Raw genomic sequence first — 15,069 nt, 5'->3', positions numbered from 1 at the left:
AATATTCTACCGTTATCCAAGGTTTCTTAAAGTCGGATCTATATTGTCACCAACTCGGGTCGTAACAGGACCACATTCACCTACTGTTAATGTTACTGTTATAGTTTGGGTTGAATAAATCTGTAGATTGCTGCAGCGTGTCCCTACCCTCCCGTGAGTCCCATTCGTGAGGAGCCGTTATGAACAACAATGAAAAGTAGTGTGTAATCGCACTGTAATAAAATGGAAGCTCAGGTTAACTTTACTTGGAAAGAAATACATTTTCCTGCGTGATTTCTTTTGAAAATTAAGCTCGCGGGGTGAAATTTCTAAACAAAAAAAAAAAAAAAGAGAGAAGTACATAATATGGGCGTGAAATAGTTGTCGCAAATAAATGGGATGTGGTAATATTCGAATCCAAACTGTATATCCCAGAGACATAGTATTAACGTGCAAGAATTCCGGCTCCGCTCCTCCCCCTCCTTCTGCAAGAGTTTCCCATTTAAATTCTTCTGATTAAGAATGGCAAGTGGCACGGATACCCACAATGCTCTTTTTCAGCACTGCCCCTCTCGTTTTACATTCTTCTGGGTCTGCATGCAAGGAAAAAGGGTCAGGGCACTGGTCTCGGGGCTACATCAATACTCTGGCTGTCTGATAGAGTATATTCGGACACAGCGGAGAATTTCTTCTTGTGCAATCTTGTTTGGATTTTCATAAAACAATAGTTTTACTGATTCATTTTGAGTTTATTGCAAACGATCCATCATTTCGTACGTCATGTAGCTTTCCTCTCCAAAACGTGGAGAATAAATCGCTTAAAAACTATTAAGATTTGTGTGGATCTCTGGTTTTGTCATATTAACTCTGACTGTCCCTGATACTTTAATTTCCTCACAACAGTGGACTGTTATCATGTACTTTTTGTTTCATACTTCTCGTAATTCAGATTGACGTGTTTGTCCGGAGTCGGATCTCGATCAGAAGGGCCGCGTAGAGAGAAGGCAATAACCGTTACCCTGTGTCTGGGCCCCACCAGCAGGACAAATGGAGCTTGTTCTTGCCTAGCCATGCTTTTTTGGCTAATGCTTAACCCTTTTGGCCTCATTATCCTAATTGCGGTCCCTGCTATAAAAACAACAGATGCTTTTGTACAACTGTTAAGGCTTCAGAACGTGACCAAGAGGTTTTTGGAGGCCACAGAGTGCATTTTTGGGAGGTGATTTATGACTCATTGTTGCACCCCCTTATTCGTTTCCCCCCCTTCATGGCCACAGATTGCAGCAGAGAGCAGGGTCACCCCACCATGCAGGCCAGGCTTCTCTGAAGATCTATACAAGGTGGTGGTGCCAGAAAACACAGTGAAAGGACAGCCCCTTTTTAGCGGTAAGTGGTGAAAACTTCCCTCGTGTTGCTCAGTGCTGGATGCCAATTCATGTCTGACTTGGAGTATTTTACACAATATATATCAGATATTATAGCTCTTGTATAGTTTGTCTAAATTCTGCTTTATGTGGGTAGACACATATGGTTTGTTTCTGAAGTGTTGGCTCACACAGTCACACAGTCACACAGTCTTTTCTGGATATGAATGCTGACTGTTGAAACTTTGTTTATCAAACAGGGGACGCGTCTTGTAGCAGGGGATAAAAATCAATTACACACAGATTTGAAACCCCGGGCAACTTTATCAAAGCATTTAATGCACCTATTAAAATATTTCATGCCTTTTACTGGTTTGTTTAACTATTTTAATATCCTCATCCATTGTTGTCCATTTGTTTTATTCTCATTGAAAAAACATTTCAAATATTCAGGAATATACTTTTTATTAAAGGTTCAGTTTTAAAGACATAGATTCATTTCAAATTGCACTTTTACTTTATTAAGTTGAGTCACTGGAAGAATTAATGCAAGTCTTTCAGCATATATGCTTAAGATACAATCCTCTAATGTTAAGTCATTTTTCCATCGTATTATACCAATAGAGTGTTTAAGATACTGAATACTTTCTTTTCTTTGCTAAGGTTCATTGCACTGAGAAAGGCATGACTAATTCTGTCTCCTGAAGTTTAACATTTGCTGAATCTGGATGCAGCCACAGTAAATTGGTACATAGGCACACGGCAATAAAAACTTGAATATATCACCTGTACGCCACCAGGGAGGTTACAGCCCTGAGGTCATTTAGGCCAGAAAACATTCTCGCTTGTGTTGGATTTCACACTGTGTGCCAAAAACTTGCATGGTGCTGTTGGCGTGATTCAGACAGGTGGTGGGGGAGGAAGCAATGACGAGAGGAAAGAAGAGAGAGAGGCGAATGTTTAGATGGGTGGGTATGGCTTTCACTGGGCTTTACCTTGTGCACAAGTGTCTGTTTGATCCTGTGGGTGATGGATTTCCCTCTTGTTGGCTTGTGGATGAGCCGTGACCAGGGGTAATAAGGTTCTCCTTTTTGTCCCCTCCCCCCTCTTCTCTTTTCTTTGCCTTCCCCTCCCCCAGTGAGTTGTTGCTCTGTGGAGATTTCCTTGACAGAGAGGGGCACTCCTGTGTCATTGTAATGCAGCAGGGTTCAGCAGTGTGGGATGATGTTAATGAAACCACATTCTTTAATGAAAGGCTCCTGTGGTGTTTTTTGAAAGACACAGCCTCTACGGTGTTAGGCGTATTCCCAGGTTTTTAAAATGTTACTTTCACCATGGTGTTTTGGGATATCGCTTTTGGCTAGGAGCTTTCTGCTTCCATAGCTGCATTAAGCAGGCTAATTTATGTTCTTGTATTCCAATACCTTTACTTATCAATAAACAGTGAGTAGAAAAGCATGAGATTGACAAGATGCATATTTTCCTAAAACATACCTTAAAGACTGGGCTCTTTGCGTGATAAAGCATAGACGTAGTCTTTTGAATAACCCAGTCATTTATATGCTAAGGTAATGAGTGGTCACTAGTTTCTGCCGTTCTACTGAAATGGGATCTGGTTGTACATCAGTGAAATACAATCTGTATCTTTTGCAAAGTGACAGTAATGTGACACTCCGGCCCGTGTTTTGTTGCAGCAGACCCCAGAAATGTGCATTAGAGACAGTAGGAAGAGTTGTTAGATATCCTTGTCTCATGTAATTGAAGACTACCCTTTGTTGCAGATTAAGAGAATACACACCCTGGGGGCTATAAACCTGGAAATGGTGGGAGTTTACGTGTAAACAACTGGCATTGTATGCGCTAAATTGAAGATATCCTGTGGATTTGATGGCCTGCCAGTAAGCCTTGGTGTTTGATAGTAAGATTTAATCACCCTGCTTTTGGTGTCCCCTAGACTTTAACCACTATCTAAGTAATACCGCATTGTTTTTCAATGCAACTCCAAAAACTTATTTCTATAAAGTTCCTCAAAAGAGTAGCAGCAAATTCAAGGCTGAACAATTCATTTCTTGTATTACAGTATAATAGAGTGTTATGCTGATCAATTGCAGATGCAAAATCGTGTCATGCTAACCTGATAGCGACCCTCTGAGACCCATCTGATTTTGCCTCTAAATATGGAATACTATCTTTAGCCGGATTGAGGAGAAATAGATAGCCTAAATGTTGTTGTTATCTGTCATCAGACTTCATGAAAGCAGCGTCATTTTTCTGAACTGTTAGTTGACGCTTTCATTGAATGTGTCAATATCTACCCAAACACTGATGGTCTGATCTATCTTGTTTAAATGCTTGATAACATGACTGGTATATCTGAATTGCATTTGATTTTTAGGTAGGCTGTGGCAGTAGGCGGTGTACCCCCAGGAGTTTTAACGGAATTTTGGTGGCTTTGGAGAGCTGACACACTGAGCTGGTTTTTCAGATAAGGCCTTAAAAGGAGGATTGACGAGTGAGTCAGGCAGAGCATCATTCAGCAGAGGTTTCCCCCTCCCTAAAACTGGGTTAATGAAAAGAATGAAGAGCCCAAAAGCCTAATTGAGCTTAATTTACTCTCTTATGCCACTATTCTGCCATCCCTAGCCCTAACCATACTTTGCTAATTTTTATGTCTTTCACCCTTAAGTTCTGTGGTTTATTTCATTTCTTGATAACAATGCAAGCTCTTGAAAGAGCAATATGTTTATAGTCTGGTCTAGCCTTGTTTCAAGGGATTTTAATGTAGGGGTGTCAAGAGGACTTGGTAGACTGGCTGCAAGGGGAAGTTGGCGGTGTGGGGTTGGGAATTTATAGTTTACCATAATGTAATTTACACAATTAGCATCAATATCAGCAGTGAGAACATTGACTGGAAGGTTCTCTCAGGCCAAATATATCCTTTTTTTTTCTGTTAATCTATCATTATGTATAATTGCTTTTCTTTGATGTGCTTATTTAGGGGCAATCTTTTAAATAAAGTGAAATGTCTTCCCTTTGACAAAAATAACATTAATATTTCCAAATCTCCAATTTTGCAGTCACTGGGCATATCTTTATGTTGTTCTGGTGCTTTGCACTTTGATAAGGCTTTGATGGCCAAAGGTACAGCTGGGGCCGCTCAGATGTATTTAAGGGGCCCCAGTGTTTAGTGAGACATGACCCTGGTCGACCCTCTCCTGTAAACTGGGCCAAGTGCTCAGCAACATACTCAACCCCTTTTCCTGCACAGACTTTTGGCCTTTGTGTTGGGGGGCTCTTAGAAAGGGCTGACTGAATTGGAAACCGGGCAGCAAGGTCAGACAAGGTGTATGGCTAACTTACATGCTGCTGTTCTAACCTTGAAAATTGATTTAACATCAGTAACTGGAACAAAACGTCAATTTTAGAAACCTGATTTTGGCTAATTCTGTTAAGACTAAGTGGTTGTAAGGGCTCATATCTGAATCACATCAAAATTACAATTTTATCCAGTGTATTTTATCTTTGATGATGCTGTGGTTGATTAAATATTCATTATAAGCCAACTGAGGAATAGCCTCAGAACAAAGTATCAGCAATTTAGATTATGTTTGAGGTTCATCAAGTCCTTGGTGATGATTTTTTACATATAAAATCTGTGCTCTGGATAATCACTGAGGAGGCATTGTGCTGCAGAGTAAAACACGGAGACTGAACTGAATTACTATGGAGATTTATTGATTTTAACTAGTATAGCCACAGTTGAACATTTGACCTCTTCACTATTCATTTTGGGACATTAAAGAGGAACTCCATGGCTGTTACCCTCTTTGGTGAGGTTCAAACTGCAGAACCCCTTCTCCTTTTTTCAGCATAGACAGCAGTTTCAGTGCAAGTTTGTTCACAAGAGCACTCCACTGCCTGCATAACCCTTCGTTTTTTTCTGGAAGTGGATCAATAAATCCAGGGTCTTTGTTTGTTGTAATCAATATGTTGTAATGAAGGCTGCGCTCCAATTCCCAGCTAAAGCATCATTGGTGGGTTGGAGCTGGAATTTGTTTTATTCTTTATGTTATCTGCCTGCATAAATTTATTTTCCTCTCCCATCATTGTGTCTTTTTTCCTTGGAGCACCAGAAAATAACCATATATTTTGATAGCAGATTTGATTTTGGCAGTATATGGTTTGGAAAAGCGATCCCTGATGCACTTCACCTAGCCTACAACAAGCAAGTAGAAGAGAAAGTGTTCCATCTGAGCTTGCTGGGTGTGGCCGCAGAAGACAGCTAGGAAAGTGTATACTCTATTCATCCTGAAGTTTTTTGGTTTGTATGTTACCAAGAAGATGAATCAGCTTGAACTAATTCATACCATATTTGGAAGCAGAACATTGATAGTGATACCACTTGAAAAGTATGGTGCTTACATGGTCTGATGACTTTTCATCACCTCCCGTTGTATCGCTCTTATCAGCTCAAGGCCCTGCCCTCTGTTTTTGGCACCTTTCAATGTGCCACATTGGACTGTAGTTTCAGAGTCCCTCTGTTTTAAATGTAAGAATGTGGGGGTTTGTCCTTGGCGTATAATTAGCTTGTTTAATCTTGAAGGCTCTTGGTGGCGTTACAGAGGGATAGGTGGCAGGAACAGTGGCATCTATAATGAGGACTCGACATTTGAAATTTGCCCACTGTATTATTCAAATTGCAGTCTTCTCAGAATAGGAAAGAGGAAGGCAAGATGCAGAGATGTATAATGAAGATGCCAGAGGCTCAGTTATTAAGTTATTAAGGAGTTTTGACCTGCAGTTGATTTACTGCAAAAAACAAGGGCTTATTTTGATCTTAGAAGAAGATCTGCTCTCAGTTTAGAAATATTGCCAGTGCAAGTTGCATGTTTTGGTTCAGGCGCACAGTCATATTTACCTCAACCACCAACTGGAGCTCCTGAAACTACTATCAAGTCTATCATGTTTTACCAATGAATTTGAACATATTTTATTCTCATAGATTTTTAGAAAACAATCCTAAAAGTTAGATTTAAAAAGACACCATTTACAATAAGATTGCCAGTTCAATCACATTGACATTATAATTTCTATATGATTCTTTCAATATGGCTCAATGCTAAATCGGTCTCAAGCAGATTGTTTCACCAATATTGGTTTGAAAAATACCATGGTTTTGCAATCAACTGAAAACTAAGCAGTCGGAAGTATGCTGCTATGTCCACGATTCATTCAGAATTATTTGTCTTAAAAATGTTTGCATTTACTACATATAAATTAATCTCTTATACTTTTTCATTATTAATGGCATCTGATACGAAGAGCGAGACACTTTCATGGAATTGTTCCTAGATAATGTGGCTTGAAATCCCGCCTGAAACTTACTAGCCATAATGTTGTTATAGAATGTTTAGAAGCTGATGGTAATAATTTGTGTGATAAGGGTTCTTTTTCTTTTCAGTAATGAAGGTGAAGTGTAGTATTTTCAATGTGACAAAAACCCAGGAAATGCACAAGATGACCCCTCTATGTAATGAGGCCATGTATAAATAGCTGTATTGACCTGGCTCCCTACACATATGCCTCCATATTACTAGGTTAATGTTATTTTCCTCCAGTGAAATACTACAACCATTGTAGAAAAGAAATTGCCTGCTTGCACCTCGAAGACAATACATCAGCACCAGTGAATTGTTTACTGTTCTGTGGACTGATTTGTGGATTTCAGTGCTATTTTTCTTCAGTGGGAGAGCATTTTTTGTCTGGTAGAGCAAACAGCTCCATATCTCTTTCACAGATTCTTTCTACAAAGAAACCTCTGTTTACAATGTTGCCCCAGCTGCTTATGCACAATACTTCATTTGATTTTACCCACAGTTTCTCTCTCTAGATCTCTTTATGTTAAGTAAAATCAGGAAACACAGATCCTTGGCCAAACTTTTTCCCATTGGCAAGGAGATGAAGCAAAACCACTCCTATTCGCCATTACTTTTTTCTGTCTCATTAAAGCAATACATTTTGGTTTTGTTGCTTTTATTTAAGAGCACATTCATCGTATGCCCAGTTTTATATTCAACAGCATTTGTTGTCTTTTGTAGCTGGGATAACATACAGCTGCCAGGTACATTGCCTTTCTCTGCAGTTTAAATTAGGTAGCTTAAATGTATGCATAAATGAGACAGTTTGGGCAGATATGCCCAAAAAAGCTGAGCCATCCCTGTGTGCGAGTGAAAGAACACAGCACTTCAGAACTCTCAGTCGTATTAAGAGACGATATGAATTAGGTTACTATTATGTCGCTGACAATAAAAGAGAAATTTGAAGCTGGGGCATATTAATTGACCCAGATACTATAACCATGTTCACAAAGAGGTGACTACCTCCTGTGGACCACACCAACTATTATGTTTCAGCTTCAATGTCAACGCACCAGTGCTTTTCTGGACACTAACCTCTCATGGCTTGCTAGGTCGTATCCCATGACATCCTGTGCATCCTCTTTTTTCATCCACCACGCCTTTTCCTCTTCCTGCATCTCTCTGCCTCACATCTTAAGATGGAGGAGGTCCATTGGCTTCCGGTCTATACAATGATTGATGTGATTTCATTGGATTATGCATGGACAGAGCTGAAATATTTAGTCCTCTGTTCTATGTTTGAGTTAGTTTCTTTGATTGACCTTGTTTGCGTCAGTTTGAGTCATGAGGGTGTAAGCAGTTGTAAGATATAGTAATACTTTTGTTAGAACTCCATAGATGAGCTTTGTAAAACTGATATTCTATTCAGTTGTTCTTTATACTGAGTCGCTGTCCATCAAATTGTGCTTTGTGTGCTCTGCCAAGAGACAGTATCTGAACAATGCTGAGACTTATTCACTATTGATGATTGATGATCAAGTCATTGACTGTGTATTGACTGTGTTGTGTTGAATGGTCTTCAATCTTTATAGGCAAAATATCACCATAAAATATAATTAAATGCATTTTTTATTTAAATCTTAAAAACATTTCCCCTCCTCCAAGAACTGATGGCTCATCAGACAAACTTATGTAACCCACCGTATTATTTTGCTCAAGTCATCTACAGTTTGTGGGCTTTGCTAACACCAGTGTAGGAAATCATAGATATTATGAGTGACCTCTGGCAATTTCCTCATTGGAGTGCACACAACGGCAGTGACCAACATATTGCTCTGAGTTTATCTGAGTTTATATTATCTCTTTCTCTGTCGATATTTACTCAGGCATTAAAGACCGTGCAGCATGTTGCCATTTTATTTCCTGTAGCTTTGCCAGCTCAGCAGGACAGGGACTGGAGGGGGTTGATTCTCACTGAAGGGTGTAACTGTTACTACAAACTCGATGCCTGCAGATTCCTCTTAAAATGTTGTGTGTAAATTGCATCCAACAACGGTGTAGGAAAGGAAGATCTGATTTTGTAATGCAAAAAGTGATATAATGCATTCTAATTATTATTCTAAATATTGTATTACATTTCTCTCAGGCTCATGTTTCTTTAGGTGAGATATCCATGCTGATGAATGAGTTTGTTTTAAAGTAGAGATGAATACGTTTTTGATTTAGAAGCACAAAAGCTAAAAAAAAATCAGCCTTTTTTAATCCTCTGTCATGGTAAACATTGTGTTTGAGAGCTTTGCTTATTTATATTCATAAAAACAGATAGTTGAGCTACCTTCTTTTTTCTAATACTTGCTTCACTTTATTATCACTTTTCGTGATACAATGTCAGAATCTCTCTGTTTGCCAGGAGAACAAACAATATAGATTTGTGCTTTAATTATGCAAACTCTTACTACAGAATTTTCTAGAGATAAACTTTACCGTTGGACGTTTTTAATCAACGATGAGATCCCATAATTGAATTTGATGTATGCTGTTGTGTTTTTTCTTGTATAATATATACAACTCTATTGTCAGAATAACTACAAATTCTTAACTAAAATTTAAGATACTACGTTCTTATACATCATCAGTTCTGCTTAGAAATTTGGGGTTCCAAGAATGGTAGTCAAAACCCCAAAATAAGAAAGCAGTTGTAGTGAGGGAAGAAACAAGAATTTTCTCCAATGTGATTTAACAATCAAGGCCACAGAGACTGACACAAAATCTTTGCCTGTTTCCTATACCCTTGTGCCTGAATAACAGAAAGTAGCCTTTAGAAAATCTTTAAAGCAGCAGGTTTTTAGACTACATTGTAGGAAATTGTACAGAAGACCTAATATATATTATGTTCCAGAAAAATGTGATGGAACTTATGAAATTATGTCTTATAAAATCTTTACATATCATCATAAAAATGAACACATATGGCTGAAATAGTAAGTTGTATCAAACTATGATTCTTTCCTAGCTTTGCCCCAATGGGCATTAGTGAAACTAGTAATAATAATAACTAGACATTAAAACCATTTTTACACAGCCGGTTCTATTGGGTAAATGCCATATTAGCACCACTTGCGTGCATGCCAGTTCTTTCTCCAGTGAATTCCACGCACAACAAGTGTTCTGATAAGTTCAGGAGTGCAGAGCAAAATGCAAACATTGGCAGCAAAGGAAGAAGTTCAATTTACACAAGAAAGTAACGAAAATAACAAGACATTGGGTCTGGTATCAGTAAAAAACATCTCAACTCAACAGCGGGGTTTTGGTTACCTGATGTATGTGCTACAAGTCACAAACAGTGGGCTGCCTGTAGGCCAGGATTTTCAGCAAGTATCTTAGAGTTTATATATAAAAAGGGACTGTACATATGTCCTGCGTCAGCTCTTTACTCTCGCACTAAGTGTTCTAAGCACTGTGACCTTTGTAAAAGATAAGCTTCCTTTGGCAGACTGGAAGAGCTTAGAATAATGTTCTCAAACATTAATTTATGGCATTGCTAGCCATATGAGGCAATATGCCAAGGTTATTGGCCTTTCATGCCTGTCACTAATGATAGAGGGAGCTGGACATTGAACAAAAATGAACTTGGCTTCTTGCAGAGCTAGCCCTTTAATGGCATGTATTGAACATTAATACCCCCTGTCTTACTTTTAACTTATCATTTCAGAATTTATTTATGCACTTTAATTAATTTATTCTTTTCGGAACAAAATTTCTTCTATCAAAGTAAAAATTGAGTGCACATGCTGCAGAAGTCCCACTGAATCATAATGTACGGCTATGCCCGTGTGAGATTAAGTTGCAGTGTGTGAACAACCCGACTGTTTAACACTTAAAGCACAAATATAAGACTGCACAATGTATTGAACTGAGGTTATTTGTTATGGATGAACAAGTTTGCTGATTTGAATTTACCTTTCTTTTTTGTGTCAGGCAAAGGCAACTGTAAGTAATGGTATCTCTGTTTTTTTTTTCATTATTATTTTTGTATTTGTCTTTTCAAAGCATGTATCAGTATATTTCTACCAGAATAAGAGAAAACACAATTCGGAAAGCTGAACAGCCAGATTACATTTCGACCATAGTAAAAAAATATGCAATTCGGAAAGCTGAATAGCCAGATTACTATTTGAATAAAATGAAACCTTTTCAGAATATACCCTCTAATATGGAGAATCAGGATAAGGGATTGAGATGACAGGGCATATTATTGTAGTCGTATCCTCTCTTTCAGCCCCCTGTCTGTTTAAACTGGTGAGAGGCCAAGAAGGCATGTATTTATATTGGATCAACATGTTATCATGTTATTTTTCCACCTTCACTTCATGTGTAAAATAATCATATCCAGTGTCATGTGGTTCATGTAAAACCAACTAGAATCACATCCCCCTGGAAAAGGGCAAAATACTGCAAAATAGAACTTACAATATAAGTATGTTTCCACTATTAGAGGATATTGCTACTGAGGTCAATCTAAAGTACAGTACATTTTACATTTTTTTCTATCATATCTGGTCAAGAAGATTAAAAGTCAGATATAATTCAAAATGATTACAGCCTCTAGTTGGAAAATAAAACACAGATTAGGTAATTGATGCTTCTTTCAATTGTAATTTAGTATTAATTTAAAAGGTTGTATACATTTTAATGCTGTTTTTATAGGGAATGACTGTGCCATGGGATGAAGTACAAGGCCTGTTGCACAAGTGTTTTTAGCACATCACTGTAATATTTTTTATACTCCAGTGTTAGCGGGACTGCATTCCAGGTACCTATCAAATTAGTACTAATACTAAAATGAGAAGACCATTATCTTCGCCTGAGAGTAATGAGGGTAGGCTATTTTGGACCTGAAAATCTCCACATCAAGCAGCATGTCTAGTGGGACTGTGGACAAGTGGGTGCCTACAAAGTGCAAGAAAATTGCACTTTGGGCATTTTCACACTATAGTAAAATAAATGTAGTTGCCAGTGGCTGTAATTCAATTTACTGGGATAGAGATATCATTTGACATTAATTATATACTCAATTTAGTTTTTTAATAGGAGGAAACACTGTATTCTGTACAATCCAATTTCAAGCCATCCATCCATTGTTTACCGCTTAAACTGGATCAGGTCGCAGGGGCAGCAGCTGAAGCAGAGAGGCCCAGACTTCCCTCTTCCTGGCCACTTGGTCCAGGTCTTTTGGGGGGTACCCGAGGCGTTCCCTGGCAAGCTTAGAGCTCCCACTAGTATGTCCTAGGTCTTTCTCTGATGGGACATGCACAGGCCACCTCACCAAGGAGGTGTCCAGGAGGCATCCTAACCAGATGCGTGATCCATCTCTTCTCGACTGTACACCGGATGACCAAGCTCCTCATCTTATTTCTAAGGGAGAGCCTAGACACCTTACAGAGAAAGCTCATTTTAGCTGCTTGGATTCACAACCTTGTTCTTAAAGTCAGGACCTATAGCTAATGACCATAGGTGAGGGTAGGAATGTAGCTCAACAGGTAAATTGAGAGCTTCGCCTTTAGGCTCAGCCCCCTTCTTCACCAGAACAGACTAGTGTAGAGTCCCCATCACTACTGACGCCGCATGATCCACCTGTCGATTTCCTCTTTCATCCTCTTTCCTCACCTGTGAACAAGACCCTGAGATACCTGAACTTCTCCACTTAGGGCAGGACTTCCTCCCCGACCCAGATAGGGAACTTCAGCTGTTCCCGGCTGAGAACCATGTGCTTGGATTTGGAGCTGATGATCCCGATCCCGACCATCTTACATTCACATCGATCTCACCCCCCCAGGGGCCCCACCACAAAGGAGCTTTCTGACTACCTCAGCAACTTAAGCATGGAAATCGGAGAGTCTACCCAGAGTCCCCCGACTCTGCTTCCTAGCTGGGAGCCCACCATCTCCACTGTACAGTGTTGACAGCATACTGCTTCGCCCTTCCAAGCCACCGGATGGTGGACCAGAATCTCCTTGGTGCCTTCTGAAAGTTGTTCTCCATGGCCTTGCCAAACTCCTCCCACGCCTTGGTTTTTGCCTCTGCGACCACCATAGCTACGTGCCGCTTGGCCTCCCGGTACCTGTCTGCTACCTCCAGAGTCCCACAGACCACAAAGGCTGGTGAGGACTCCTTCTTCATCTTGATGGCATCCCTCAACAATGAGGTCCACCAACAGGTTTGGGGGTTACAGCTCCAACAGACACTGACCAGCCACATGTTTTAAGCCTCAACAATGGAGGCAAAGAACATGATCCTCTTGGACTCAATGTCCGCCGCCTCCCCCAGGATGTGGTTGAAGTTCTGCCAGAGGTGGGAGCTAAAACTCTCTCTGCCAGGGGACTCTGCCAGATGCTCTCAACAGACCTTCACAATGCGTTTGGCTCTGCCAGGTCTGACCAGCATGCTCAACCACCATTGCAGCCATCTCACCATTAGGTGGTAATCAGTTGACATCTCTTCCCCTCTCTTCACCTGAGTGTCCAGAATATGTGGCCCCAATGATTCAACCCCAGAGTTGATCATTGTACTGTGGCCTGAGGTGTGCTGGTGCACCGTCCGCATGTGCACACCTTTATGTTTGAAGATGATGTTCGTTATGGAGAGTCCATGATGAGCAAAGAAGTTCAGTAACATCCTCAAGCCACCACCTTATTGTGGTGGAGGGGTTTGTGTGTCCCAGTGATCCCCAGGAACTATGTTGTTGGGTGCTCTATGGCCCTGGCAGAGCCACCCAAGGCAAACAGGTCCTGGGTGAGGGACCAGACAAAATGTGTCCCAAGAACACCCCAAATGAGGAAAAAGACTAATGAACCTGGTTTTCCCTTGCATGGGTTTCCGAGGCCCCTCCCTGGTAGGGGGCTTGTTGGCGAGCGTCTTGTGGCCAGGCTTGCACGCATGGGGCTTGACTGGGGACAGCTCAAAAGGGCAACGTGGACCCCCCTTCTCTTGGGCTCACCACCCATGGGAGGGACCCGATGAGTCCCGTGTCTTGGTGCCTGCATGTTGGGGTTCAACTAGAGGGTAGCCTCCCTCCTTTGGGATGGGGGAGGGGTTCTGACTGTTATATTTGCCTTTGCAATGGACAACAGTTAAGACTACCCACCCTTTTTTGGGTCCTTCGAGGGGCTGCTAGAGAGCACTCCTGTGGAGGACTCGACACTCAAATGGGCAGCAACAGTGAGGCTTGGAAAGGCATGATTGGGAGGAACAGTGCCCCCTACGTGAACCCTGGTTTTGTTGGATTACTGGACTCGAATATCAATAAAGTTTCCCAATCTACTCGCAAGAGAAGTATAAAAAGCGTCATTTTGTTTATCTCAGCAAAACAACAAAAAAACCTTAACAGTTTTGCATGACTTTGACCATCATGTGATGGTTTTCTAGAGGACCCCCAACTAGTATGGTATAAAGTAAAAAAAATTGACGTTGGAAAACTTGCCTTTTTGTTTCCCCCTTGTCTTACCCAGAGAGCATGGTATGGTAGAGAGGGGTCAAAGACACTGCAAGGCTTTGTTCTCCATTTACTCAGCTTACCATGTGCAGATAGACTGTGTAAGGGAACACTGACACACATTGTTCTTTTGTTTTGAAATTTTGATAAGATTATTGACGGTAATTTTGACTCATGAGCTATAATCCTTGTTATTCTTTTGGTTGTCAAGATATTTAAACATCATGTCGTCAAAAAAAAATTAAGTAGCAGTTTTTAAGGGTAATGATAAATACAGGCGATAGATGCGATTGAGGGCAAAAAATAGTTGGCCAATGACACATATTATAATCTATAACCTTATCCTTGCTAAGCACCTTATGAATGGGACTGCAGACATTAAGTGGTGTGTGTGTGTATATGTCTATGTGTTTGTGTGTACATGTAGTAGTGGGTCTTGGAACCTGCTGACAGCTTGAACACTCTTCTGTGAAACCATGGCCAAAGCCAATACAGTGTCTAGCCTCTCCTGAGACTATCCTCTGATCCTTGCAATCATTTATCTGTCTGCAGTGCACTTGGACAATACAATCGCACCACCATTGATTTGTGTCTTTTTGAAACAGGGAGGTTCAGACAGTGGGCACATGCATGAGTAAGCTACTTGTTTTCATTCATTTCCTGTTATTTTATTCCTTTTTCACACCTCTCTAACTTCCACACAGGTGAGTGAATGGTTCCTTATATACTCATAAAAACTTTCATCGGACCACTAAGGGGACTAAGCCCGTGTACACAGGCAGCTGTGCACCACTTTTAAACTGTAGTCTGTTAGGGATAAGTGAGGATTGGCATGTTCTCTGCCCATCAGAGATCTCCTAAAAAAATGACAGATGGC

The 15,069-nt window shown here is 40.4% G+C and overlaps 1 protein-coding gene and 1 long non-coding RNA gene across 3 annotated transcripts in view; one reads left to right on the top strand and one right to left on the bottom strand.

Annotated features, from left to right (window-relative positions):
* The window catches only part of LOC147218886 (uncharacterized), a 116,919-nt gene that overhangs the window by 36,873 nt on the left and 64,977 nt on the right, over window positions 1–15,069 (bottom strand). The window lies entirely within an intron of this gene.
* cdh2 (cadherin 2, type 1, N-cadherin (neuronal)) overlaps window positions 1–15,069 on the top strand; it is a 62,538-nt gene that overhangs the window by 528 nt on the left and 46,941 nt on the right. For both annotated transcript variants that reach the window (XM_086172023.1, XM_086172024.1), the window contains one exon: window positions 1,257–1,365. In XM_086172023.1, coding sequence (XP_086028149.1) covers window positions 1,257–1,365 — 109 coding nt within the window. The remainder of the gene's footprint in view (window positions 1–1,256; window positions 1,366–15,069) is intronic.

Source organism: Fistularia commersonii, chromosome 25 (assembly GCF_037954325.1).
Source record: "Fistularia commersonii isolate RoL2024-O1a breed Wild chromosome 25, RoL_Fcom_v1.0, whole genome shotgun sequence".
NCBI lineage: Eukaryota > Metazoa > Chordata > Actinopteri > Syngnathiformes > Fistulariidae > Fistularia > Fistularia commersonii.
Note: the sequence above shows the minus strand (reverse complement) of the source record. Positions and strands in the feature narration are given on the sequence as shown.